Source organism: Dipodomys merriami, unplaced genomic scaffold, assembly GCF_024711535.1.
Source record: "Dipodomys merriami isolate MVZ:Mamm:240054 unplaced genomic scaffold, mDipMer1.0.p SCAF_2, whole genome shotgun sequence".
Classification (NCBI taxonomy): Eukaryota; Metazoa; Chordata; class Mammalia; order Rodentia; family Heteromyidae; genus Dipodomys; species Dipodomys merriami.
In genome coordinates this window covers 9,190,585-9,217,631 of record NW_027203381.1, presented here as the reverse complement: position 1 = coordinate 9,217,631, position 27,047 = coordinate 9,190,585, and the positions used below count along the sequence as shown (strand labels likewise).

The 27,047-nt window shown below is 37.3% G+C and overlaps 1 protein-coding gene across 3 annotated transcripts in view; it reads right to left on the bottom strand.

Annotated features, from left to right (window-relative positions):
* The window catches only part of Pign (phosphatidylinositol glycan anchor biosynthesis class N), a 97,433-nt gene that overhangs the window by 57,065 nt on the left and 13,321 nt on the right, over positions 1-27,047 (bottom strand). For all 3 annotated transcript variants that reach the window (XM_070029007.1, XM_070029008.1, XM_070029009.1), the window contains 8 exons: positions 26,200-26,306; positions 23,311-23,435; positions 21,913-22,043; positions 20,550-20,666; positions 17,725-17,765; positions 16,672-16,731; positions 15,049-15,141; positions 14,054-14,109 (listed from right to left, as the gene is read on the bottom strand). In XM_070029007.1, the coding sequence (XP_069885108.1) occupies positions 14,054-14,109; positions 15,049-15,141; positions 16,672-16,731; positions 17,725-17,765; positions 20,550-20,666; positions 21,913-22,043; positions 23,311-23,435; positions 26,200-26,306 (730 nt within the window). The remainder of the gene's footprint in view (positions 1-14,053; positions 14,110-15,048; positions 15,142-16,671; positions 16,732-17,724; positions 17,766-20,549; positions 20,667-21,912; positions 22,044-23,310; positions 23,436-26,199; positions 26,307-27,047) is intronic.

Sequence of the window (27,047 nt, the reverse complement as noted above, 5' to 3'; positions counted from 1 at the left end):
CTTTCATGCTCTTATAAAGAATAAGGCAGTAATGGAATGCACAATTCTAACAAACATGAAAGACTAATAGAAAAAAAGTTGAAATCTTAATGGTTGAAATGATAAAAATATATTGCTTGATGAAGAGATACTATTATTGATGACAGAAAACACACTATGTCTAGAGAAAAAACCAAAGCACATTACAAAGTGAATGGCTGAAAAGCCTACCATAATACATTAATGTGGATGTTCAAAGAGTATTATCCTTTATTTCATAAACCAAATAGAGTTGCTAAAAACAGGGTGAATATAAAAGTAAGGAAACTGGTGGCTATTTAGAATCTGGTACCACACAATACATCAAATTCCATTTTACTTTCTGATGTAAGACATAAGAATTTGATAGCAAGTTAGTATAACAAGGAATATGACACTGTGGACAATGTCAGTATTTTGATTTTAGATATTAGACAGGGTTTGGTATAGTAAGAAATACCTAAACAATTTTAATGGAATGTTTAGTTTCTATGTTAGGACAATTAGTTGAAACAGCAAAATTTCAAATAAGAAAGATTAGTTCATAGTAGAAAACCTGGAAAGACATGGAAAAAGGAAACCTACTGTTTTCTTGTATCATAAAATTAATCATATATTTGTGTCTACAAAAAATGGGAAAAAACAAGAGTCGAGAAAATAATTGTCTTTTTTAAATACTAGTTTTATGAGTCAATCATGAATCAAAACACATGGAACATCATAGAGAGATTTAATTTTTACTTCTTATTTATTTATTTATTTATTTATTTAGGTCATGGGCATTGAAGGGCCTGGTGCTGTCCCTGAGCTCAAGGTTAGTACTCTACCACTTTGAGCCACAGCACCACTTCCAGTTTTCTGGTAGTTAATTGGAGATAAGAGTCTCATGGATTTTCCTGCCTGGGTTGGCTCAGAACCATGATCCTCAGATATCAGCCTCAGTAGCTAGGATCACAGGCATGAGCCAGCAGCGCTCAGCAAGATTTAAATATTTTTTTAAAAAAATTCATTTACACAGGGCTCAGGGTATAACCTAATGACAGAGTACTTGCTTAACATGCATGAAACAGTGTAACTTTTTCCACAAAGTAATGGTATAAAAGTTGTTGGCTTACATCATGAAAAATTTCTTCACAGTGAAAATTTATTATGTTTATATTATTTTGAACTGCTGCTAAGATTAGGCTTTGAGAAAAATGAATGACTAACGCACAGCAACATCAATGGGGGTAGATTAGATATTCTAAAATCAAGCATTCCACAATGCTGACTTTATGTACTATATTACTGACATACATAAAACCTATGCTTGCTTAACAAAATACCACATTTCACTACATTAACCCAAAGAAAAAGTCTGATAGTAGCTATTTTCAAACAATAAAAGTATGAAATAATATAGCATCTGAGATAGAAAGAATGAGGAGTGAGCATCAGATCAGGAGAAAGAATATCTGGAGTCAAGTCTCAGCTCTGCATCTTACTAGCAGTGACTGAAGACTGGAAAGTCTCAATTTTATTACTCATAAAAGGAGAGAACATCATTTCATTCAATTCACTGGTTACTGACTATGCCTTAAAAACCACTATTTTGGAGGGGGGACCAAGATGGCGACGGGGCAGTAGGGAAACGCCACAGCTCTCTCCAACCAAAAAGAGAGTTCGAGCTCCAACGCTTAATCTCCCCAAGAGACCGACAACAACAAAAAGACGAACACTCAGAGAAAAACCAGAGGCGGAGAATAACAAAAAAGAAACAGAGGAAAAGAAGAATTTCAGAAGAAAAGCGAAGACCCCTCCCCCAACCTTTACTGGCCGCGCGGCAGTGCGCCAAGCCGCCGGCCAGCCGGCCCGGCGGGGGCTGCGGGAGCCCCAAGCGACACAGCAGAGACACAGGGGGCCGCTTTCAGATCACCAGGTACTGGTTTACAGAACAGCGGATCGCCAGGAACAGAGAAGCCTACCAGCCGGGAGTCTCCACGAGGATCCCACCCCCACCCCTCACTCTCCACCTGAGCAGAGAGGCTCCATCCCGCCAAAGCCGCTCGGCACCAGCAGCGCGCCCGCCCGATCGCGATCGCAACGACCCGGCACTCTCCACCCGAGCAGAGAGGTTCCATCCCGCCAAAACCGCCAGCAGCGCGCAAAGGGAACTGTCTGCAGACCACCCACCCGCCCGCCCGATCACGATCGCAACGACCCGGCGGGGCCACTCGGGCCCCAGAGGTACCGCGAAGAAGCTGTCTGAGCGGGGACACTCTTGACCCGACAGCTTCGACAGAGGCAGAGACAGAAAAGAATCACACAGAGCCACCACCGCCCAACCCAGCCCGGATTGCAACAACAACTGACGACCTACACCACACAGAAACAACCAGCTCCAGGGTGAGTACCCCACAGGGGAAGTGTATCCCTCAAGGGAGACCAGAGCTGGAGGGAATCCCCAGACCCTGACCTAGACTCCCTACCCCAACACCCGGACCACAGGACCCACTAAAACTGGGAACTGTTTGAGAGCTCCACCAGCCCGTGGAGCACACTCAGAGCACCCCTGGAAGGGAGCTTAAATGCCCAAGCCAGGAACAGCGCCCCTGGGTCAAGACTACCAACAGTAGAAGAAATTTGAACTGTGTCCCCCAGGCTGTATAACCTAGGTGGTATACACATCAGCACAGGCCTAACGAGTGCGCTCCAGGCTACATAACCTAGGTGGTATACACATCAGCACAGGCCTAACAAGCGCGCTCCAGGCTGGGGCCGGAACCAGGCCCGGGGATCCGGCGCCTGAACAACACAACCAACTCCTCCCAATTGAAGTAAAAAGCTGAGCATACGCCTCAACAGAGGGGAGAAAACCAGGAAACAACACTCCCCCGGGAAGCACGCCTGTGACAACAAAAGACCTGGAGGCCCAGGACAAGAGAAGCCCAAACCCCACCAAAACTCCACCCATATACCCTAGACTGGGAATTGGGCAACACAGGCTGCCAGCACCTGATAGTAAGCAGGAGCTCAGACTGTTAAGGCGGCTCAGCAATAGAGTGATAGTCTTGGATGTATGAGGCCCTGGATCTGATTCCTCAGCATCACAAAAGCAAAAAGGGTCAGAAGTGGTGCTGTGGCTCAAACGGTAGGGTGCCAGCCTTGAGCTGAAAAGCTGAGGGACAGCACCCAAACCTAGAGTTCAAGCCCACAACCAGCCCAAAACAAATAAACAAAAACACATCAGGAGCCCATAGCAGACTCCAGCATTTGGGAGAGTGCATCCAGAGCATCTGTTCTTCACAAGAGCACCCGTAGGAGCAAACACAAGCAGTCTAGGCTGCTCAACCCTTCCAAAGGCGGGAACTGTCAGCAATCTACAGCAGAGAGCTGAGAATCCTAAGTAAGTCAGAATAGCAGCTGGAAATAGGCTCCCAACAGAACCCAGATCAGGCACAGACTCTCTCTACCAATACAGAATCAGCAACCAAGCAAAGACAGACACACCAAAACAAAATTGAAGAGCAGTCTCCTGAACCTCCATGCGAAAATCACAGAGAAAAATCACAAGGTTTACTACCACCCAGGACAGCAAGCTCACCTCAAAAGCCAGCAGCCACACAGGGGAGAGCCCCAGTGGGAGCAAAGCAGGAATGGAAGACAAAGGCTACTTCCAAGGGTTGCTGGAGGCAATGACTCAAGAAATAAAGCGAGAAATTTATCAGAAATTGAAAGAGCACAAGGATGAACTATCCAAAGAGATACAGGGTATCAAACAAGAGATGCATGCAAAAATAGAAGCTGCACAAACCTCAATAAGAAGTGAGATAAACGCCAAATTAGAGGTAATGCATACCTCATTGAGAGGTGAGATCAGTACTCTGAGAACCAACATTGAATCCATAAAGGGATCCATTTCCTCCATGCAAACCACAATAGAAGCCACTGTCAACAGAGTGAATGAAATGGAAGGTCGAGTGTCAGATACAGAAGACAGAATACACCAACTGGACCAAAAAGTGACAGATATGGAAAAATTACTCAAATTAAACCAAAGGGATATTCAAGAGCAAGCAGATAATGCTAAAAAATTTAACCTTCGCATAATTGGAGTGGACGAAGGTGAGGAATTCCAGAGCAAGGGAATGCAACACCTATTTAACAAGATAATCAATGAAAATTTTCCCCACCTCAAAAACGACCATCTTAACTACATCACAAAAGCTTATCGAACACCCAACAAGCAAGACCCCAGGAGAAACACTTCTAGACACATTATAGTAAAAATGATAGATCTGAATAATAAGGAAACAATCCTGCATGCAGCAAAAATGAAGAAGGAGCTATACTACAATGGGAAAAAAATAAGAATTACTGCAGATCTCTCCACACAAACAATGAATGCAAGAAAAGCCTGGGAAAGCACCATACGAGCCCTGAGAGCCAATAACTGCCAACCCAGACTGATCTACCCGGCAAAGCTAGCATTCACATTTGATGGAGAACTGAAAACTTTTAATAGCAAAGAAAAACTAAATGAATACATAAACATTAAGCCAGCATTACAAAGAATTCTAAGAGGGGGGACACAACCTGAAGAAAGCAGCCAGGAACTGGGGCCTGCCCCAAACAGGCGTTACTCAAAGTCTAACTGAGCAAGCACAGGAGGAAAGGAAAAAAGAAAAACTTAGGAAAACGGAATGGCAGGGACAACAATGCATCTCTCTATACTTTCTCTTAATATAAATGGGCTGAATTCGCCAATTAAAAGAAAACGAACTGAGGACTGGATAAGAAAACAAGACCCATCCATCTGTTGCCTTCAGGAGACCCACCTCTCAGCCAAACATACAAACAAACTCAGAGTGAAGGGGTGGAAAAGGATCTACCAATCAAACGCCCCCAGTAAGAAAGCAGGTGTAGCTATCCTGATATCTGACAAAATAAACTTTTCATTAAAATCAGTACAGAAAGACAAGGACGGACACTACATATTAATAAAGGGAACAATCCAAGAGGAGGATATAACCATCATCAACTTATATGCCCCAAATATTGGTGCACCCAGATATGTCAAACAAATGCTCTCAAACTTACAGAATAAAATAGATCCCAATACGATAATACTAGGAGACTTTAACACACCACTCTCACCAAAGGACAGGTCTATCAACCAGAGGATTGGCAAAGAAGCTACCGAATTAAGAGAGGCCATACTTCAAGCGGAATTAACTGACATCTACCGAGTATTTCACCCTAAAACAACACAGTACACATTCTTCTCAGCAGCTCACGGAACTTTCTCCAAAATAGACCATATCATAGTTCATGCAAGGAACTTAAGCAAATACAAAGGGATCGACATAATCCCCTGTATCCTATCTGACCACAGTGGAATCAAGCTAGCTCTCAATAACAAAGCATACCGCAGAAATTTCTCCAATACATGGAAATTGAACAGCACACTCCTTAACAATGCCTGGATAACAGAAGAGATCAGAGAAGAAATAAAGCACTTCCTACAACTCAATGAAAATGAAAACACCTCACAAAGAAACTTGTGGGACACAGCAAAAGCAGTCCTGAGGGGCAAATTTATTGCCCTCAGTGCCCACATCAAGAGAATGGAGACAGACCAAGTAAATAACCTCATGTTGCAATTAAAACAGCTAGAAAAACAGGAAAAAATGGGACCTAAAGCTACTAGAAGAAGCCAGATAACCAAATTAAAAGCAGAGATTAACCAATTAGAAAATCAGAAAACCATAACCAAAATAAACCAAACAAAAAGCTGGTTCTTTGAAAAAATAAACAAAATTGATGGCCCATTGGCTAGATTAATTAAAAAAAGAAGAGAGGAAACCCATATTAATAGGATTAGGGATGCCACGGGAAACATCACCACACGTACCCAAGATATCCAAACAATTCTAACAGACTACTTTCAAAAGCTATACTCTCTAAAGGAAGAAAATCGGGCAGAAATGGATGCATTTTTAGAGAAATACAAGTTGCCCAAACTGAGCAAAGAAGAAGTTAACCAATTAAATAAGCCAATATCCTATAATGAGATACAGGAAGCTATCAAAAGTCTTCCAACAAAAAAAAGCCCAGGACCAGATGGATTCACAGCAGAATTCTATAAGACCTTTAAACAAGAACTAATACCCATACTCCTCAAGCTCTTCAGAGAAACAGAGAAGGAAGGAGCTATCCCAAACTCATTCTACGAAGCCAATATCACACTCATCCCCAAACCAGGCAAAGACCCAACCAAAAAGGAGAATTACAGGCCAATCTCCTTGATGAACACAGATGCAAAGATCCTTAACAAGATTCTAGCTAACAGAATCCAGAAACACATAAAAAAAATAATTCACTATGACCAGGTAGGCTTCATCCCAGAGACACAGGGATGGTTTAACATACGTAAGTCAATAAATGTAATCCAACATATCAACAGAGCCAAGGTCAAGAATCACATGATTATCGCTACAGATGCAGAAAAGGCCTTTGACAAAATTCAACATTCATTCATGCTAAAAGCTCTGGAGAAAATAGGAATAGAAGGAACATTTCTAAAAACAATAAAAGCCATTTATGACAGACCAATAGCCAATATTATACTTAATGGGGAAAAGCTACAACCAATTCTCCTAAAATCAGGAACAAGGCAAGGATGCCCACTGTCTCCACTCCTCTTCAATATAGTCCTAGAACCCTTAGCCAGGGCAATAAGGCAAGAAAAAGATATTAAAGGGATCCTCATAGGAAAAGAAGAAGTTAAACTATCCCTTTTTGCAGACGACATGATACTATACCTCCACGATCCCAAAAACTCCATCCCCAAACTCTTAGAAATCATAAATCACTTTGGCAAAATAGCAGGATACAAAATAAACCCACAAAAATCAGTTGCCTTCCTATACACTGATAATGTACAGGAAGAGAGGGAAATAAAGGGAGCAACCCCATTCACAATAACCTCCCGAAAAATAAAATATTTAGGAATTAACCTAACCAAAGATGTAAAAGAACTATTTAATGAGAACTATAAAAAGTTAAAGAAAGAAATTGCAGAAGACACTAGGAAATGGAAAGACCTCCCATGCTCCTGGATAGGCCGACTTAATATAGTAAAGATGGTAATACTTCCAAAACTAATATACAAATTCAACGCAATTCCTATTAAAATCCCAATGACGTACATCACTGAAATACAGAAAACAGTCCAAAAATTCATATGGAACAACAAAAGACCTAGAATAGCCAAAACAATTCTAGGGGATAAAGACAATATGGGAGGGCTATCCATGCCGAACTTCAAACTCTACTACAGAGCTATAATAACAAAGACAGCATGGTACTGGCACAAAAACAGACCCGAAGACCAATGGAACAGAATAGAAGATCCAGAAATAAATCCACAGGCCTACAGCCAGCTGATATTCGACAAAGGAGCCAAAGACATACAATGGAAGAAACACAGCCTCTTCAACCGCTGGTGCTGGGAAAACTGGGCAGCCACATGCAGAAAACTAAAAGTGGACCCCAGCCTATCACCATGCACCAACATCAACTCAAAATGGATTAAAGACCTTAACATTAAACCTGAATCTCTGAAACTACTGCAGGACAGAGTAGGAGAGACACTTGAACTAATAGGCACAGGAAGGAACTTCCTGAACAGAGTCCCAGGGTCACAACAAATTGGAGAGAGACTCGACAAATGGGACTACCTTAAAATAAAAAGCTTCTGCACAGATAAAGCTATCGCAACCAAGCTAAAAAGACAACCAACTAATTGGGAAAAAATATTTACCAGCAATATATCAGACAAGGGGTTAACATCCTGTATATACAGGGAACTCAAGAAACTAATCCCTCCCAAACCCAACACACCAATTACTAAATGGGCAAGGGAACTAAAGAGGGACTTCTCAAATGAAGAAATAAAAATGGCAAAGAAACACATGAGGAAATGTTCATCATCCCTGGTGGTGAAGGAAATGCAAATAAAGACAACCCTGAGATACCACCTTACCCCAGTCAGAATGTCCCACATCCACAAATCAGCCAACGACAAATGCTGGAGGGGATGTGGAGAACGAGGAACGCTATTACACTGCTGGTGGGAATGTACACTCATACAACCACTTTGGAAAGCAGTCTGGAGGGTCCTTAGAAAGCTAAAGATTGACCTCCCTTACGACCCAGTCATACCACTTCTAGGCATCTACCCTGAACAACAGGAACCAATATACAAGGACACGTGCACCTCCATGTTTATTGCAGCACTGTTCGCAATAGCTAGGATATGGAAACAACCTAGATGCCCCACCACAGATGAATGGATCCAAAAATTGTGGTATCTATACACAATGGAATATTATGCAGCCATTAGAAATGACAAAATAATGGCATTTGCAGGGAAATGGATGGAGCTAGAAGGAATCATGTTGAGCGAGGTAAGCCAAGAACGAAGAGACAAACAGTACATGGTCTCCCTGATAAGTGGATGATGAATCCAAAATGTTAGGTGATATGACAAAACTAACAGGACTTAAGAAACAAAGAACTCCCACTCATCTGGTTGAACCACTACTAAATATCCCCATGCTGCTGATCACATATATGGTATATAACATATGAGCACCGTTATATATTACAGACTGTGATAGACAATTTGCTCCAGGAAAGTTAGAATGAACTTGTGACTTTAAATGAGCATCATTATTCCACAATACCGTGAATTTCCGGAAATTAAGTAATCACTTAATCACGATCAAAAAAAAAAAAAAAAAAAAAAAGAACCTTGGGGAAGGGAGGGAGGGAGGGGATGGTAGGGGGAAAACAATGGAGGGGGTAACAATGTTCAAGAGGAAGTGGAAGTGTACTCATTACCTCACTCATGTAACTGTAACCCTCTGTATAGTATCTCTACAATAAAAAAAAAAAAAAAAAAAAAAAAAAAAAAAAAAAAACCACTATTTTGAAGGAACTACAAATTCTTAACCTGTCTACAAAGACAATACTCTCTTCTGCTCTTTCTATATGTCTTCAAGTGCCAGATATAATTTGCCTTAGCGCCTTTTCCAATACAATTTTGTTCTCATTTTTTTCAGTCTTGTGTCCCATTAAAAAAAAAAACAACCTATGTTCAAACTGACAAAGTAAAACCCATTTATTTTATATTTTGTTTATTTTTGTTACAAACTTTACTTTTCTTTTATAGTATATATTCCAGAAAGTTATAAACAGAAATGCTTCTCTTAAAATAATTTTCCATGAAGACATGATTTTTTAAAATAATTGATAAATACAAAAAAAGTAAAATATAAAAGTTACTTAAGCACAAATTAGCTTTTTTTCCCACACACGTTTTTAATGTAGGTTTAATACTAAATATGTATGTAACTTCACAACTTGCATTTTATTTATGACTGTCTTATAAACATGCTGACATAATATCTGAAAACAGGATGTTTAAGGATTACTCTATAGTCTAGTTAACAGACATATTGTTGTTCAATGACATGATTTCTACCCTTTCGATTAGAAACTATCCTGTGATGAGTATCTAGGGGCTGAGACTTTTTCACATTTGTTTCCTGAAGATAGTTATTACACAATGGTATTGAGGCAAGGCAATAAGGGACAGATAGGGAGACAGTGCCCCCTTTTCTTCCTGGAGACCCTGGGAAAGTGAAAGAAGCCCTGGTGAAAGCAAAGCCTTTGATGACCCTGGAGCAAAGGACAGGCACCTCACCTCGCCCCTTGGGGCAAGAGGACAGTGACCTGACCAGATGCCAGGACAACTGACACACTCCCAAAAGAGATATAAAGGGAGACCTCGGGAGCACTACATCGGGCTACCAATTTCTGGTCCCAATTTGCTTGCACCATGAAGTCTACAATCTCCTCCTCCTCCCTCTCCTCTCCCTCTTCTTCTTTCTCCTCGCCTGTAGCAGGTAGACTGGACCTCATACAGCATAAGGCATTCCTCCCAGCAAGGAGTCCTGGCTGGAGCTTGTAGCAATTCACCAGTACTTAAGAGGCTTTCCTTAATCTCCCTGGCTCCTTATTCTCACTTTGAAGAAAATGAAGTTTGCCTCTGTTTCCATTTTGTCTGCCTCATAATTTTTTTCTTTTAGTTTTTTTAAACTGGTTTTTATAGTAGTGATGTACAGAGGGGATACAGTTACATAAGTCAGTTAATGAGTGTATTTCCTTTTGGAAAATGTTACACCTCTTCCCTTGCTTTCATTATTCTTTATTTGGTGGAGAAAAGAAAGAACCCAAGACTCTTGGATGGCATCAGTCAAAGATCATAAACACTTTTTAAGGTTCTTCACTGTGTGGAATTTAATCTCCAGAAGATAGATTAAACAGATTTAGGCCGCAATTGTGGGAATATTCACTTAGCCACATTATCATAGGAAAAAAATTGGGGAGTTAATTCTAAAATGGAAACAATGCTTCAACTTGAATTAATTTTTCCTCGATGACTAAAAAGGTTATGATTTATATTTATTCCACTATAGTTTTGCAAGCTTCTTTCCTTAAAATGAATGTTTTAATAAACTGTAGAATTAAAATATTTACCTATTTTAAATTAGATAAACTTGCCTTTCTTAAAGAAGTATAAATGTTATAATCTGGATTCTTTGAATTCAATTATAGTATAATGACTCCCATTCTTAAAATTCCACCACTGTGGAATAATTCTTTATAATACTTTTTTTAATCTCCATAAATAAAAAATGATTAATAAATTCCATCCTTATGTAATTATATAACAGAATAATGGACTTGTTATGCTTATAAATGCTCATTCAGAAGATTCTTTTTTTTAAAGTAATTTTATTGTGAAGGTGTAATTTTTTTGGTTTTTGTGGGTTTTTTGTTTTTGTTTTTTTAAGATGCTAAGGATTGAACCTAGGCCCTCATAAATGCAAGACAAGCATTCTACCACTGAACTATGCCTCAGACACTAGTACGGTATTAATTTGTCTTGAAATCAGTGTTTTCATCTAATCATACCTAATTCTCAAATGCAAGAGCAAGGAGTAGAACACAGTAGTAGAGAGCTTGTCTAGATTGTACTTCTAGAAACAGACACCTGATCCCTCCTACAAACTACTACTTATGATATCACAACAAGAAAATGTACCATTTCTGAATTTCAAAATTTGACTAGGTAAAAAATAACTTGATTCTTTTAGAATTTGATTTTGGATTCTTTTTTAAAAACTCTTTTAGAATTTTGATTACAACTGGATTCTTTTTCAGTATTTGATTTTTTTCTTCAACTTCTATTTTAGGAGACATCTGTTGATGTGTGGCCAACTGAAGGCTTCCCAAGCATCCATCTTTGCAGATTGTGGGATAAGCTTGTGGTTTAAAAAAAAAAGTATAAGAAATAAATATAAAAGGCTTGAGGCCAGCCAGGAGAAATGACAAAGAAACTTCAAAGTAATTAGGTCACTGAGCGAGAAACATAATTAGGAACACTGGGCCTCAGTGGGTATTTACATCTAAACAAGGAACTTTGGAACATATAGGGTTCATAGGAGATCACCAGAGAAGAGAAGGACAAGTCAGGAACTACTGCACAGACAGTCCTAGAGAACATAGTTCTGACTGAGGTGAGCAGACTGCTCTACCATCCTCTCCCTGATCTCGTCTATGGCCTCACCATAGAATCACAGCAATGGACTGAAACCTCTCAAATCCTGTCCAAGTAAACCTTCCCTCTTTTTCTGACTTACATATTTTGTTAAGAGTGCAGTCAAGGATCCCAATGTATATCCTACAAAATTAAGAAGAATGAGGGAAGTAGTGGGTGGGGGAGGAATGAGTGAGAATGTTGAAAGGGGTGACAAGATTAAGATACATTGTATTCATAAACTGCTTTGTTAATTGGCAACTCTTCTGTACAATTAACCTACAGATGTAATAAAAAGGGGAATAAGAAATGGAAATACAACTAATAGCTACAGTCAAGCTATGATACATTAATACAGGATTAGAGTGTCACAATTCCAATGACTAGTGTTCTTAAAAGGAGAACAGCATAGAAACAGACACACAAGAACAAAAGTCAGATGTTGATAAAGATTGAAATGATACATCTACAAGGCAAATGTAAAAGACCAGGTAGCCAGTCACCAGCAGTCATGCAGAGACAAGGAAAAATAGTTCCCTAGAGAATTTGTTTTTTGCTTTTGTTTTTTTGGTCAGTCATGGGGCTTGAACTCTAGGCCTGAGCGCTGTCTCTCAGCTCTTCAGCTCAAGGCAAGTGTTCTACCACTTGAGCTATAGCACCACTTCCCCCTAGAGAATTTGAAGGGAACATGGTCCTGATGCCATCTTTATTTTGAACTCTAGCTACCAGCACTGTGAAAAAATAATTTTTTGTTATGGTAAGCCTCCCAGGTTGCAGCAGTGTGTTACAGCAGCTGGAGAAAACACATACACCTTCCATATCATCTGGCAAAATTCAGGTGCTAAAAAAAAATGTTTTCCCATTGTTTAGTTTTCCTCTCAATTTATGCACCTCTGAAATACAGTGTGTGCGGGTTTTTTTCCTCTGTCATTTTTAAGGTACTATCACATGTACACCTAGCTTTTTTGCTTCTCTTGGTCGTATAGCTCCACCTGCTGGTCACTCCTTGGCATACCACCAGAGCCCACAGGACTTTTAGTTTCTTTTTTGAGCAATTTTAAATATTTCTCAAAAGGAATACTGCAAGATTTTTATTCTTCCTTGAGATTTTAAATATCAAAGAGAAAAGTTATTTATCTTAAAAAATAGGATAAAATGTGATATGCAGTTTCCAAAATGAACCCACTGGACCTTTTTACAAATTAAAGATATATGTAGGATTTTAACAATCTTACTTTTCTGTATTTTAAAACATTTGCTAAACTGGGTGCTGGTGGCTCACACTTGCAACCCTATCTACTCAGGAGGCTGAGATCTGAGGATTAAGATTTGAAGGCAACACAAGCAGGAAAGAATGCAAGACTTTCATCTCCAATTAACCACTTATAGGTCAAGTAGAACTGGCTCAAGTGGTACAGTGCCAGCCTTAAGCAGATAAAGTTGAGGGGAAAACTGACAGTGCCCACACTCTGAGGTTAAGCCCCAGTACTGGAACAAAAAAATTGCTATTTAATAACCTTAGAAATTATTTTATTCTTCACTAATTATTCATAATACTCTAGAAAATATTTAAAAGCATAATAAAAGGATGGTTTAAAAATATTAAGCTGGGTGCCGGTGGCTCATGCCTGTAATCCTAGCTACTCAGGAGGCTGAGATCTGAGGATCGCAGTTCAAAGCCAGCCCGGGCAGGAAAGTCCATGAGACTCTTATCTCCAATAAACCACTAGAAAACCAGAAGTGGCGCTGTGGCTCAAGTGGTAGAGCGCTCACCTTGAGCTCACCATATCCCAAAGCAAATTCTCCCAAACTTAAGAGGATTTAAGTAAACAATATATTCCTATGAACAACAGTGAAATACTCACTTTCTACATTCCCCCTAGAGTCTCCTACATGTTTGGTAGTTTCCACCATCTTCATGCTAATAGCTTCAAAATTTTTGCAACACATTCATATCTCATGAAATGCAAGACCCATTTCTAATGAATTAATTGATATCTTCAAACAAAAGTTGAGCTAGTAACATTCACCCTTGTTTCTAAAATTAGCTCATTTCTTATAAACCATACTGGTACCAGGATCTTCCTAATCAAGCAAGCCAAGAGCCAGGGAGTCATACAGTCTTCTGCTCCCATACTTTCCCCATCAGTCAGGTAAGCCCTGATGAAGCCATCTCCTCAATATTTCTCAGATTATCTTTCTACCTCTCTATCCCTTCTTCTAACCATTCAAGGGTATCTTGCATATGATCCATTAGTTAATCTAATCAATAGAAATTCAATTCGAGTTTACACTAATGTACATGAAACAAAGTAATCTATCTTAGTACCAAAAGCTTCAAAAATTCATTACTTCAAGTTAATTTTAAAAATGTAAGAGACTTACTTAAATGGTGTAAACAAAAATGGTAAAGTAGCTTCTTTTTTCTGAGTCATCTTCACCTGGGAACCAAGCGTGAAACTATTTTATTACATTATAAATGAGAAAAAATTAATACATTTCATTTTGAAATATAAACAGTCATTAAAATGGCTCTTCAGGAATGATTAACTACTTTGAAAATAAATGAAGTTTTACATTAATATATTGTTTCATAAATACTTAAGAAAAAAATCTCAATAAGCTGAGACTTAAGCAAAATAATCTTGCAAAATAACGTATATAGCTATCAATTAAAACAGTATTCTCCTTAATTCTTAAAGAAAAGGCAAAGATTTAGTCAGAGTCATCTCTTGATGTTCTTCATGTATCCAACAATGTACATGTAATGACAAGAGATATGGCAAGCTCTAACAGTACTGTCGATGGGGCAATAAATATTTGACTTAGCATCTCTAAAACATCCTTGATAATCTTATAATTAGAGAGAATCCTGTACTCTTGGTACTGAGTCAATCTATACTACAAAACATGAAACTAGGTAAAAAAGGAAAACTGGGAGAAAATTACACAAAATAACTTATTAAACCATAAAACCAAAAGCTAGGTGCCAGTGGCTCATACCTGTAATCATAGCTACCTGGGAGGGTAAGATTGGTAGGGTCATGGTTCAAGTCTAGCATGGGTAGAAAATGCTAGAGACTACTTCTCAATAGAGAGCTGGATACAGATTTGAGTCTGAAAGCCTAGCCAGGAGGAAAGGCTAAAATAGGCAGATCACAGCCTTAGTGTATGTGTATGCATGGATGCACACATCAAGAAGCAAGACCCAATGTCTAAAATAACTAGCACAAAAAAGAGCTGGAGGCATTACTCACTAATTTGTCTGCCTGACAAATACAAAGCCTTGAGTTCAAAACTATCATCATAATCAAATATTTTCACTTAACATATTCAATTTCAAAATTACAGTGTTGTACATGTGTCTTTTTAAAAATTACCTTGAACTGTTCTAGAATCTGTAGTGCATTGGTAAGCATGCTTTCTGCCTTGAAGAGATCAGTGTTGTTAAGATAGTCTACAGGAAGGGTTCCCTGAAAATAAAGAACAATGGCCTTGTATTAATAACGCTCAGGCTATTCTAATAAAACAACAGACTTACACAAAGGCAAAGATGATGTCTCAGTAAATGAATTATTAGACTAAATGAAAAAAAAATCTTCTGAACATTTTAATTCAGAGATGATCTATAATTTTTCTCACAAAGTTGTTGTAATAAAGTAAATAAAACAAATGTAATAAAATTTAAACCTAACATTGAGATTGTTCCTATGGCTTGGATCTTAAGTGTCCCCTAAAGGGTCATGTGTTAAAGGCTTGTGCCCTACTCACTGCTATTTGGATTTGATGGACATTTTTTTTTTTTTTAATTGTATTTTATTTTATTTGAGAACATACTGTACAGAGGGGCAACAATTACATGGGCAGGATAATGCATACATTTCTTACCAAGCATTGCAGCCTCCTCCTTTGTTTACCCTTCACTTCCCTTCCCCGCCTCCCCCCTCCCCCCACCCAATTTTACCCCCCTCCCCCCACCCAATTATACCCCCCTCCCCCCCCACACCGAAATTGTAAAGCTGGTTTTGACATGACATTTTGTACTTCTCATTGTTGCAACTGGTTGATGGACATTTTTAGAGGTAGAGTCTAGTGGGAGTAACCCTTAGTAACTCTTAGAGGAGGAGTCTGGAGCAATAGAATATCTTCAAATGAGACTGTGGGACCTCAGTCTTTTTCTTTTTCTCTTTCACTTTCTTGTGCAGTTTGGCTCTGCCAGATACTCACACCATATTGTTCCAGAATGGACTGAGAGCCCTACTACTGTGAACCAGAACAAACCTTTCCTCTTTTTAAGTTGATTTTTTGGGGGGATTTATCAGTGTGTTGAAAAGTGCTCTAAGTATTATTACTACATCTTGCCCAACTCAGCCCAGGCCCATTCCTAATAACATAACTGATGCCTATTAAGAAACAAGACGCACTGTCTATAGCATGGTTGGGTTGTAATCAGGGTCCCTATTTTTCCCCGGAGAAGGATAGGCAAGTACTTTAGGCCAGAACATCTGGAATTTGGTTCTTGAGAGTCAAGGAATAGAAACTAAAACAGTTATAATGCTACTGTAGTCTCACAGTGGTGCCCAGAACATACTGGTCCTGTCACAGGACTATGGTGATTTGTGAGTACTCTTGATTCATGGATTTTCTTCTCCAAGCCTGGTTTTTTGATCACCTATGATTCAACAAACCATCAATACTGTTTCAATAATTTCTCTTTCAAAAAGATTGTCTCTATAATCAAAAAGGTACTTATAGCATTTTTATTACTTATAATTGGAATACAAAGATAAAAAAACCATATATATTTAAAAATTTTAAAAATCAAGGAAATGATACTGGACTTGTTAGAAATTATAAGATATTCATATATGAGGTATAACAAACCTAAAATAAATATATAAGAACATAGTTTTAAATGCAGTTAAAGATTATAAGGAAACATAAAAGCAAATTTGACTGTATGATTTTTATATTGAGTATTGATAATAAATTTTATTCCTCACCACTGAATTAAGAGGAAAGGGAACTCCAATAAGGGAAGCCATCAATGGTGCAATATCAGCCTACAAATAGAAAAAGTTTAATTCTAATAAGTGTACAGGTATCAACAAAGAAATCGATATGACAGAATTCACAGAAACTTGACAAGCATGCAAATTTCAATTTGTATAACAATTTTTCAGTATTATTTGGAGGAAGTCTTCTCTTAATTTCACTTGACTTTAAAAAATATTTTCCATATGAGGCTAGTGGCTCACACTGAAATCCTAGATCCTACTTAGTAGGTAAAGAGTAGGATGATCATGGTTGAAGCCAGCCCAGGTGAAAAGTTCTCTTTTGTTGGTGGTGGTGGTGGTCGTGGGGCCTGAACTCTGGGCCTGGGAGCTGTCCCTCAGCTCTTCAGCTCAAGGCTAATAACACTCTATCACCTGAGACACAGCAGCACCACTTCCAGCTTTTTTTGCTTATATGGTGCTGAGGAATCGAACCCAGGTCCTCATGCATGCAAGGCAAGCACTCTACTACTGAGCCACTTCCCAGCCCAAGTGAAAAGTTCTTAAGACCCCCATCTCAACCAATAGCTTGTCATGGTCATATGCATCTGTCATCTAAAATACTCAAGGGGCTGAAATTGGGAGGACTGTAGTTCCAGACCAACCTGGACAAAGAAACAGATGATCCCTCAACTCAATAAAAAAAGGATGGGCATGGTGGCTTATACATATCATTCTAGGCACAATGGGAAATATAACTAGAAGGATCAAGGTCCAGATATGTTTCTGGGTAAAAGTGAGGCCCTATTTCAAAACTAGTAAGAAGACTAAAACAGACTGGAAGCATGGCTCACATGGTAGAGTGCCAAACAAAAGGCCCTGAGTTCAAATCCTAGTACAAAAAAAAAGTGGGCACAAAGAGATTGGTTAGTCTAAAACATTTGTACTTACTCTTATTGATAACTGACATATATCTAGTGTTCTGTCATGATTATTATTACTACATTTTTGTCTAAACTTCTTATAAAGTACATTTGAACATAATTAAATTGAAATGGTCACCTGATTGACATCCCGTCTCTTCCAATTCTCCAATCTCCATTCTAAAAGACAGACATAAGACCTGATGTTAAGATTTTGAAAAGAGTATGGGGCTTGAACTTGGTCATGGGGCTTGAACTTAGGGCCTGGACACTTCCCTGAGCTCTTCTGCTCAAGGCTAAAACTCTATCACTTTGAGCCACAGTGCCACTTCTGGTTTTCTGGTGGTTAACTGAAGTTAAAAGCCTCATGGACTTTTCTGCCTGGGCTGGCTTCCAACTGTGATCTTCTCATCTCAGCCTCCTAAGAAACTAGGATTGTGAGCCACGGGCACTTGGCTAAGAGTTGATTTTTAGCAGTGTTCAATACATCATGGGAAACAGAAGTTTGGACATATTTCTCTTTTTTAGCCCAGGATGAATAAAATAGTGATTTAAAAAGCAGAGGAATTTGCTTTAAAGAATTTTAGAAATATAACCAGAGTAAATATTTAGTATTTTCTGTGTTTTATGAAGCTTTTTGCATGTTCACTTAGAGACAAGTTTCAAAACATCACAAGCTAAGGAAGGAAAGCAAAAAAGCATAGAGATAACATCTACCAGCATAACCATTACCCAACATACACATGTTTCAGAACTAAGACAATTGACAATCCGGGTTTCTCTGTTTTTCTGTATAGGCTGTTTGCCAAATATTTTAAATTGTAGCTGCTCTTCTCCTATTATAATCAACCCCAAATATTTGCAATAGTCTACTTAGTAAAACTACTTCTGAGGATAGCCTCATTCTCCTCTCTTTGTATGTACAAATTCAGACATTTTAATGAAATAATAATCAGAATAAATGATTATGTCTTAATTTCATAACTTTAGGATAAATCACCAAAAGGGTTCTAAGATAATTTAATGATGAAATTTCTTTTAAGTCAGTAATCCAAAAAATATTTTCCTATTAGTCAGCTTCCAAAAATTTAGTTGCCCAATAAAGAAAAAATGTATACCTCTTTCTGATATTTAATATGCAAATGAGAAAAATACATTCTTTCTATAATAACTCATGAAGTCATGTGAGTCTCAAATATCAATTAACTGTGAAATCAAATGCTAAAAATAAAGTCAAATCTTTTAAGTACCAACACACCATTTACCCTTGCTTCTATTTGGATCCAAGCTTACTGACCACGGTATAGTCAGGCAGGAAACTGCTTTACAAACTAAAATCTTGACAATGCTCCAGTAATAAGCCCCTACAAATTTAACACCACACCATGCACCTTTAGTGGGGCTGTTAACTTGCCAAATAACCTATCTCTTGAATTGTAATTTATTGTACTATCTTCTGATCTGACAATCTCAAGCAACACCATCCTTCCAGTCATCAAACAAGTTAAGCTCTTTCTGTTTTATACCTTTGCATTTGCTTCTCTCTTTTTCTGGAATACTCTTCTCATGCCCATTTTCACATGAATGGCTCCCTCATATCCCTACTGTGGACAAACCTACAATTAGCCCAGTTTACCAAAAGCCCCATACTCTATAAGGGAAACTTCTGGGGTACTGCAAATGCTGCCCACATGAATCTTGGCAGTGATTACATGCGTTTGCACACAAGTGCAATTCATCAAGCTATATATCTATTTATATAATTAATGAACCTAACCTACTTTACTAAATATTTTAATAAAAATTCAGGATCCCAGCCATCTGTTTTATCATTTCATCTTAATTTCCTTCATGATCATTATCATAATCTATAATTTACATTTATAATTGTTTTAAGTCTCCTACTAAAGGATTAAGTAAAATCAAGGACAATCCCAAAGATGTATGGTAGATGAAAAAAAAAGACCTCTAGATTCTTTTCATTTATACGTAAGCCTGGAAAAATCAAGACAAAATGTACTGACTGTCTTATTCTGGCTCGTTGTCAAATGCCCCAGGTTCTCCACCAGCAATGATGAATGTGTAAGAAATAGCATTTGTGAAAAAAAATGTTCGACTATTTATTGTAGATGTGTTGCTGACTACATTGATCACTATGCCCTACCATCTTTATCAGGATCTAGGCACAAAATACAATGATACATCTACTTTTTTTCCTAATGGATATATACTCTAGATCCTGGGATTTTGTAACTGATGTGTTTTCCGTTTGGGTTAGAAAACTAATCAAATTTACAATTGTCCTTAAACTCTAGGATTTTTTTTATTTGTTTAATCATTATCAAGGAAACCTCATACTCATAATTGAATTAATAAACAAGATTCAAAAATTAGTTTAGTAGATACTTAGAAAGGTATAAATAAATATTAATAGTGGAATGCTGGTATATGTTTAACAATTGGTTCTACAAAAAGAGAAAAAGCACTGGGAACTGATGGCTCACACCTGTATTCCTTTTTTATTTTTATTTTTTAATTTTATTGTCAAGGTGATGTACAGAGGGGTTACAGTTGCACACATTAAGGTAATGAGTACATTTCTTGTTGGACATTGTAACCCCTTCCTCTTTTTTCTTCCACTTTGCCTCCCCCCACAAGTTGTAAAGTTCATTTCTGACATATTATTTGATGAGTTCACCTGTTGCTTTGGTTTACCCTTTGTCTGAATTCCCAACTACTCAGGGGGCTGGAATCCAAGGATCACAGTTTGAAGCCAGGCTGGGCAAGAAAGTCTGGGCAGTAAAAACTGGAAGTGTTGCTGTGGCTCTAAGTGGTAGAGCAGTAGCCTTGAGCAAAAAAGCTTAGGGTCAGTGCCCAGGCCATGAGTTCAAGCCCCAATTATTCTAAAATCTTATTTCATCTTAATGTGTGATTTCTGAAAGCAATAAATACAAATGGACATACCTTTCAAGAATTCATCATTAAATTGCTGAGCTGATACTTTCTGTGGATACTTGATTCCAGCTCCCCAAGTGACTAACGGAGTTAAAGTTTCTGAAGGATGACCAGCTCCATGGGAACCTATAAATAAGATACCAAGAGTAGTCATATAAGAAGTAATAACTAACTTAGGGATACAGCTCAGTGGTACAGCACCTGTCTAGCAATACCAAGACCCTGGGTTCAATCCCCAGCACCATAAAAAATTAACATATAGCTAAAGATTTGATCCATACACAGCTAAGTCTACACAACAAATCCCAAATACAACTTTCTAAAATAATGTTTGAAAAATTATCCCATTAAACAAATTCAGAACATCAATAATAGACAAAAGAAAGAAAAGGAAGGAAGGAAGGAAGAAACAAAGGAAGGACGGACCCAAAATGCCTTCTTAGTTACTCTAGGTAAACAAAGAAAAATCAAAATAACAAATGATAAAGGAGACAACTAAAGACACTAAAGACAAAACAGGGAGAATTCTTTTTGAAATAACCTTTCCTCGGTTTGGAGCAAGTAGTCTCTGAAGAGGACAGTAAGGTATATGGACTCTTTTCTTCCAAGTCACTCTAGCTGGTATGGCTAAAGAAGCCCTTTATAAAATGCAACTCAGCCCACTAGAATTCTATCTTGTGATTTGGGGACCCAAATCTCATTTCTACATTAAATTGTTCTCTGAGTACAAACTACATTTGCACTGAGAAGCTCACAGGAGGCATGATTCACCACATAGATTTCAGCTGTCTTAAGTCTTAATAATACTGTCTCAACCTCACACCCCTTTGCCATAATGTATAGTGAGTTCTGGGTAGAAAAATAACAGGGGCTTTTAATTTTCTTCTACTTTTCATTTGCTAATGACAATATATTTTTGTACAATTATAAGAAAATGATTTTTTACATAAGATCAAAGTTTTGTTTTCGTTTATTGTTAGTGTGGGGAATGATCTCAGAGCCTGGACGCTGTCTGAGCTCTTTTTGCTCAAGGCCAGTGCTCCACAGCTTTGAGCCACAACACCATTTCCAGTTTTGGAGTGGTTAATTGGAGATAAGAGTCTAATGGGGACTTTTCTGTCCAGGATGGCTCTGAACCTCAATCTTCAGATCTCAGCCTCCAGAGTAGCTAGGATTACAGGCGTGAGCCACCAGCACCCAAAATATCAGTGGGTTTAAAAACAACAACAACAACAACAACAACAACACAACATTTTAAGCTTGTAATTACTACTTGCTAGACACTTTGCACATAGTACAACGTCTCATTATTTCAAACTTCATTTCTCAATACTTTCATTGAAAAGTAGATATCACTTAAAGGCAGACTAACCCCAGGCTGTCATTCCATGGTCAGAGGTAAAGATAAATGCTGTTTTTCCGTCATTTCCATAAAAATGTTTAAACATAGACACAATTTCTTTCACTCCATCATCAACTTTTTTAATATTATCCTTATATTCTCTGTTTATAAAAAAACAGAAGAGCAAATTAAATTAACTTAGAGAAATCAAATTTATTTAAGGCGGACTCATTACATTCAAAGTCAGGAACAAAGAAATGCTTTTAGATTTAATTTTTAGTATTTTAAAGTCAGACTCTTTAGATTATTGAAAATGACTAAGGAATCTGAAATAGATTTCAGAGGTAGCTTAATAGGAGAGTATTGATTAGAAAGTCTATTTCAATTAACTCTTTTTAAACTCTTAAGTGAGATTTATAAAAAGATTTTCAAGTTCATGTCTATCATAACAAAATACACTGGGTCTGATCACTTAGCACAAGTATCATTGAAATAATGACACTTCTTCATCCTATAAAATGCCTGTGATATAAAATACAATTCTGTATTTTGAGTAAATTGTACTAGGTTTTCCATATGGTTGAATAAAGACTGCATGATATGCACATATTCCATCATTTAAATTGTGCAACATGTTAAACAAGGAGGATATGAAGCATTCACTACTAGCAGTTAATCAGTATACTTTATAGAAAACTAATATAAAACAGATTCCACATAAAAAAATAAAATCACGATCTGGTTTCCTCTTCTTTCTTATGGTCTGAAAACTGAGGATAATATCTGTTCTTCATATTTAATGAATGTTAGGAAATGCAGATTATAAAAACTTTATATTTCTTTTATATAATATTAATAAATGGAACATACAGTGAACCATGTATCTTTTCAGAGATGCAAACATTGGCAGACATGAATGACTCATACTCAGGAGACTGAGTTTGAGAATCTTAGTTCAAAGCCAGCCTGGACAGAAAAGCCCAAAAGACTCTATGTCCAATTATCCAGCAAAATGCTAGACTGGATGTATGGTCCAAATGGCAGAGCACTATCCTGAACAAGAAAGTTGAGAAAAAACCCAAGATCCTGAGTTCAAACCCCAGTACTGGCACAAAATAGAAAAATTAATGCCATAAAATAATATGCTTCAAAATGTACTGAAAAATATTTCTGAAACATATACATACAATTAAACATTTTCTCTACCCTGATAAATGAGGAATACAGAATAAGAGTTTCACTTATTTTCAATCTCAGTGTGGCTTCAGTACATGTAATTTTAACCACTCTATGGTATGCTATTGTATATAACTGAGAACTGATTGTATATTACCCAGTTACTTAAAGTATTATATAGTATGTTAAAAGTTAAAACAGAAAAGCTACATTCCTTAAAAAAAATTAAATTAAACATAGCATTACAATTACCTTGATGATGGTCGGTGAGCATGTCCATTTGTATCTATTCCTAATAAGTGTAAGAAAAAAACTGTTTTTTCTTCGTTTACTTTAGAAAATAAAGTTTGGTTCTTCCTGGCAGCATGAAAGAAGTCCTATATGTAACAAATCAGTTAAAATTAATTAAATTTATGCATTACTCTCAAATAAAATAATTTGTCCTCAAGATCTACTAATATAAAGTCTTTTTTAAGACATCATATTTTGGGAAACACACCATTTTTCCTATTGTTTTTCCTTTCTTCTCTCTTGCTCTTTTTCCTCTTTCTCTTTTTTTCTCTTTCCTTTCACTCTTTCTCTTTTTTCTCTCTTTCCCTCCCTCCCTCCCTTTCTTTCTTTCTTTGTCTCAATACTGGGGCTTGAGCTCCAGGCCTCACACTTCACTTGGCTTTTTTTTTTTTAAATCCACAATTGGTGTTCTACCACTTAAGCCACATCTCCAGTTCCTTCCACCTTTTCTTCCAGCCAGACATGTCTTTAGGGATGTGGCCAATGAGATTTAAGCACTCCAATCACTGATATGTAAATGAGCCAGGAGTGGTGGCTCATGCCACTCAGGAGGAGGAGAAAATCGGGAGGATGGAAATTCAAGACCAACCCAGGCAAAAAGTCAGTGAGTCCTCATCTTAACCAATTAATAGGTTGTAGTAGTGCCAGCCAGTCAGGACATAGACTGGAGGATGAGGACAGCCTAGGCATAAACATAAGGTCATATTACAAAAATAACAAAAGCAAAAAGGACTAGGGCATGGTTCCAATGGTAGAGTACCTGCCAAACAGCATGAGGTCCTAAATTCAATCACCAGTAAAAACAAACAACAACAACAACAATCTAAGTGAACCATAGGAACCACTGGTTATTTGAAAAAGATATAACTCATTGTGAAAGAAGGTCCTTTGGATTCATTCGACTGTTGCCCTAGAACACTGAAAAGACTACAAATGAAGCACCATCTGAGACCACAAGATGACCTAAAAATAAAAATCATTCTCTGAGGACAGAAAAGAACTTTAGAACACTAGGTCCTGATGACACTGCCTAGCATACTAGACTGAATCAATTCCTGGTTCCCTATATCTAGCATTACCTTTCCTGAGTCAGATGTAAACATACCTAAGTCCTGTGTTTTCTACCACACAAGACTACACCTAGTCTGAGTTAATACACATATCTACGCACCAACAAATTTCTTGATAGAAGCTTAGAGTTAAAAAAATAGTATGATACATGATCAAAGGGGAATGGGCCAATGAATCAATAACTCATACTAAAGCATAATAAAGTACTAAAACAGAAGTTGTAGAACACAAAACAGGCTTATCTAAGTCAAACTGGGAGCAGGAAATAAACTGAGTTTTAAGAAGTAAATAGATATGACATGGAACTTTTGAGCACATTATTCTGAGTAAAATGAGCCAATCACAATGCACAGTAAAAGAAAGCAGAATGGAAATTGCCAGGGACTAGGAGAAGGAGGAGAGAGGAGTTATTATTAAGTGGTTAATAAATTCTCAGTTTTGCAAGATAAAAATGTTCTAAAGATTGGTTATCCAATGGTGAGAATATATTTGACACTAATAAATAACAAATTTAAAATGGTAAAGATGGTGAATTTCATGTGAATTTTACACCATTTCCAAAAAGAAGTGAATGGAATTTTTCACAGATTTGCAACAGAATGTAACCTAAATTTGCATCCGTTTTTGACCATAAAGTCCCGATAAGACTCTCAACTTCCTCTCTAGACCCACTTTAGAGATCCTGTCACATTAACCTCTCTTTTCTCAGTTCCTCACACCCATTAGGCTGGCTTGTGCCTTAGACTCAACACTTACATAATGATGTCAGCCTTAAATCAACAATTTCACACCAGTTCTCCCCAGTTATATCCTTTCCTTCTTTTATCTCTTCAAAGATCATCTCATAACTCTCAGGAAAACATCCTGGTAACTGCCTGGTCCAGATTAGAATTTTTTTAGTCTGTATGTTGCTTCTCACTTCTTACAACTGTTGATGATCTGAATTATTGTTACTGATTAAATATATATCTTTGCCATATTGTATGAAGCAATCATGGCCATATCCTTTTTCTCTTTTCGGTATCATATCTCACCAACACTGATGAAATGAAGAAAGGAAAGGTATGCACATATGGTCAGTGCCTGCCCATTCATAAGGAATCAAAACCATGATTTTGGAGTATTTCAGTTAACATAAAAATTAGAAGCCTAATGGGCTGGGAAGTTGGCTCAGTGGTAGAGTGCTTGCCTTGCATGCATGAGGCTCTGGGTTCGATTCCTCAGCACCACATAAGCGAAAAAAGCTGGAAGTAGTGCTGTGGCTCAAGTGGTAGAGCACTAGCCTTGAGCTGAAGAGCTGAGGGACAGCGCCCAGGCCCAGAGTTCAGGCACCATGACTGGCAAAAAAAAAAAAAAAAAAAAAATTAGAAGCCTAAGGCTGTTAATATAACTAAATTATCTTAGTAAGATTTTAGCAAAATAATTTGCTAATTATTTTCTTAAAGAGGTTTTATTTAATTTGAAAGTTTTTCCTATTGACTAAATTGCATGTTGGGCTGAAAAAAAGTTAAGAACACTAAAAGAGAAAGATCCCTGACAAAAGAAATATATTTCAGCAAAAAATTTATGAAGTACTTAATTTCTACTAAGTAAATACAAAGAAAAACGCAGGTACATACTGAGGAGCATGTTTACAAGAAAACTAAAAAATTAAAAAATGACTACTGAATGGAGAAGATACTACATAGATATGTAAAAATAATATATCTAAGATGTATTTACTAACAAATCCATTGTCAGAACTTTAAGTAATTATGTGTTTTGGAGATTACCATTCACCTTAACATTGTCAAAAACCCAGGAATCCAGTTTTGTTGCATCCTGGGAACCAAAATCTTCTCTTTCAGCATTGTAACTGTATGTATAAACATGGTCTCCACTAGCACCTGCAAAGGAAATTTAGAAAGCATACATTTTAAAAGAATCTTTTAACCTATCATAAAGTATGAAATAATCATACAAACATTTTTTTGGGAATACTCTCTTGCTGTTGCCCAGGCTAGTCTTGAACTTTAGGGCTCAATCAAACCTCATGCCTCAGCTTCCAGAGTGCTGGAATTACAAGTGTATATCACCACATTTGGCATTATTTAAAATTTTTTCTAAAGTAACCAAAACTTTTTACAAAGCACTTTATTTCTGATAGGGGAAAAAAGGTTGAGAAATAATTAACACGTTAGGTGTCAAGAAATAGTGCTATGTACCTTATCATATCATTTTTGCCCTCATAAGAGCTTAAAAAAGGTTGAGAAATAATTAACACGTTAGGTGTCAAGAAATAGTGCTATGTACCTTATCATATCATTTTTGCCCTCATAAGAGCTTATTCTCATTTCATAGTTATGTTACATATAAGTTAACTAATTTGCAAAGTAAAAATTCTAATATGTAATTAAACAAAAATAAGCACTAAATTTTATCTCCTTTAATAAACTATTTAAAAACTGTATCACGATATAATATATAAGATGTAATATAATCTAAACTAGATGAAAACATCAGACATATAAACCTTAAGACTAGAAGAAAATTCAAATATTTCATCTGTCATACAGACCATGTATTTTACTAAATAAAAGGCAAAAAAAGCCTATGCCAAACGTTTAAAGTGGTCAATGACACACTAA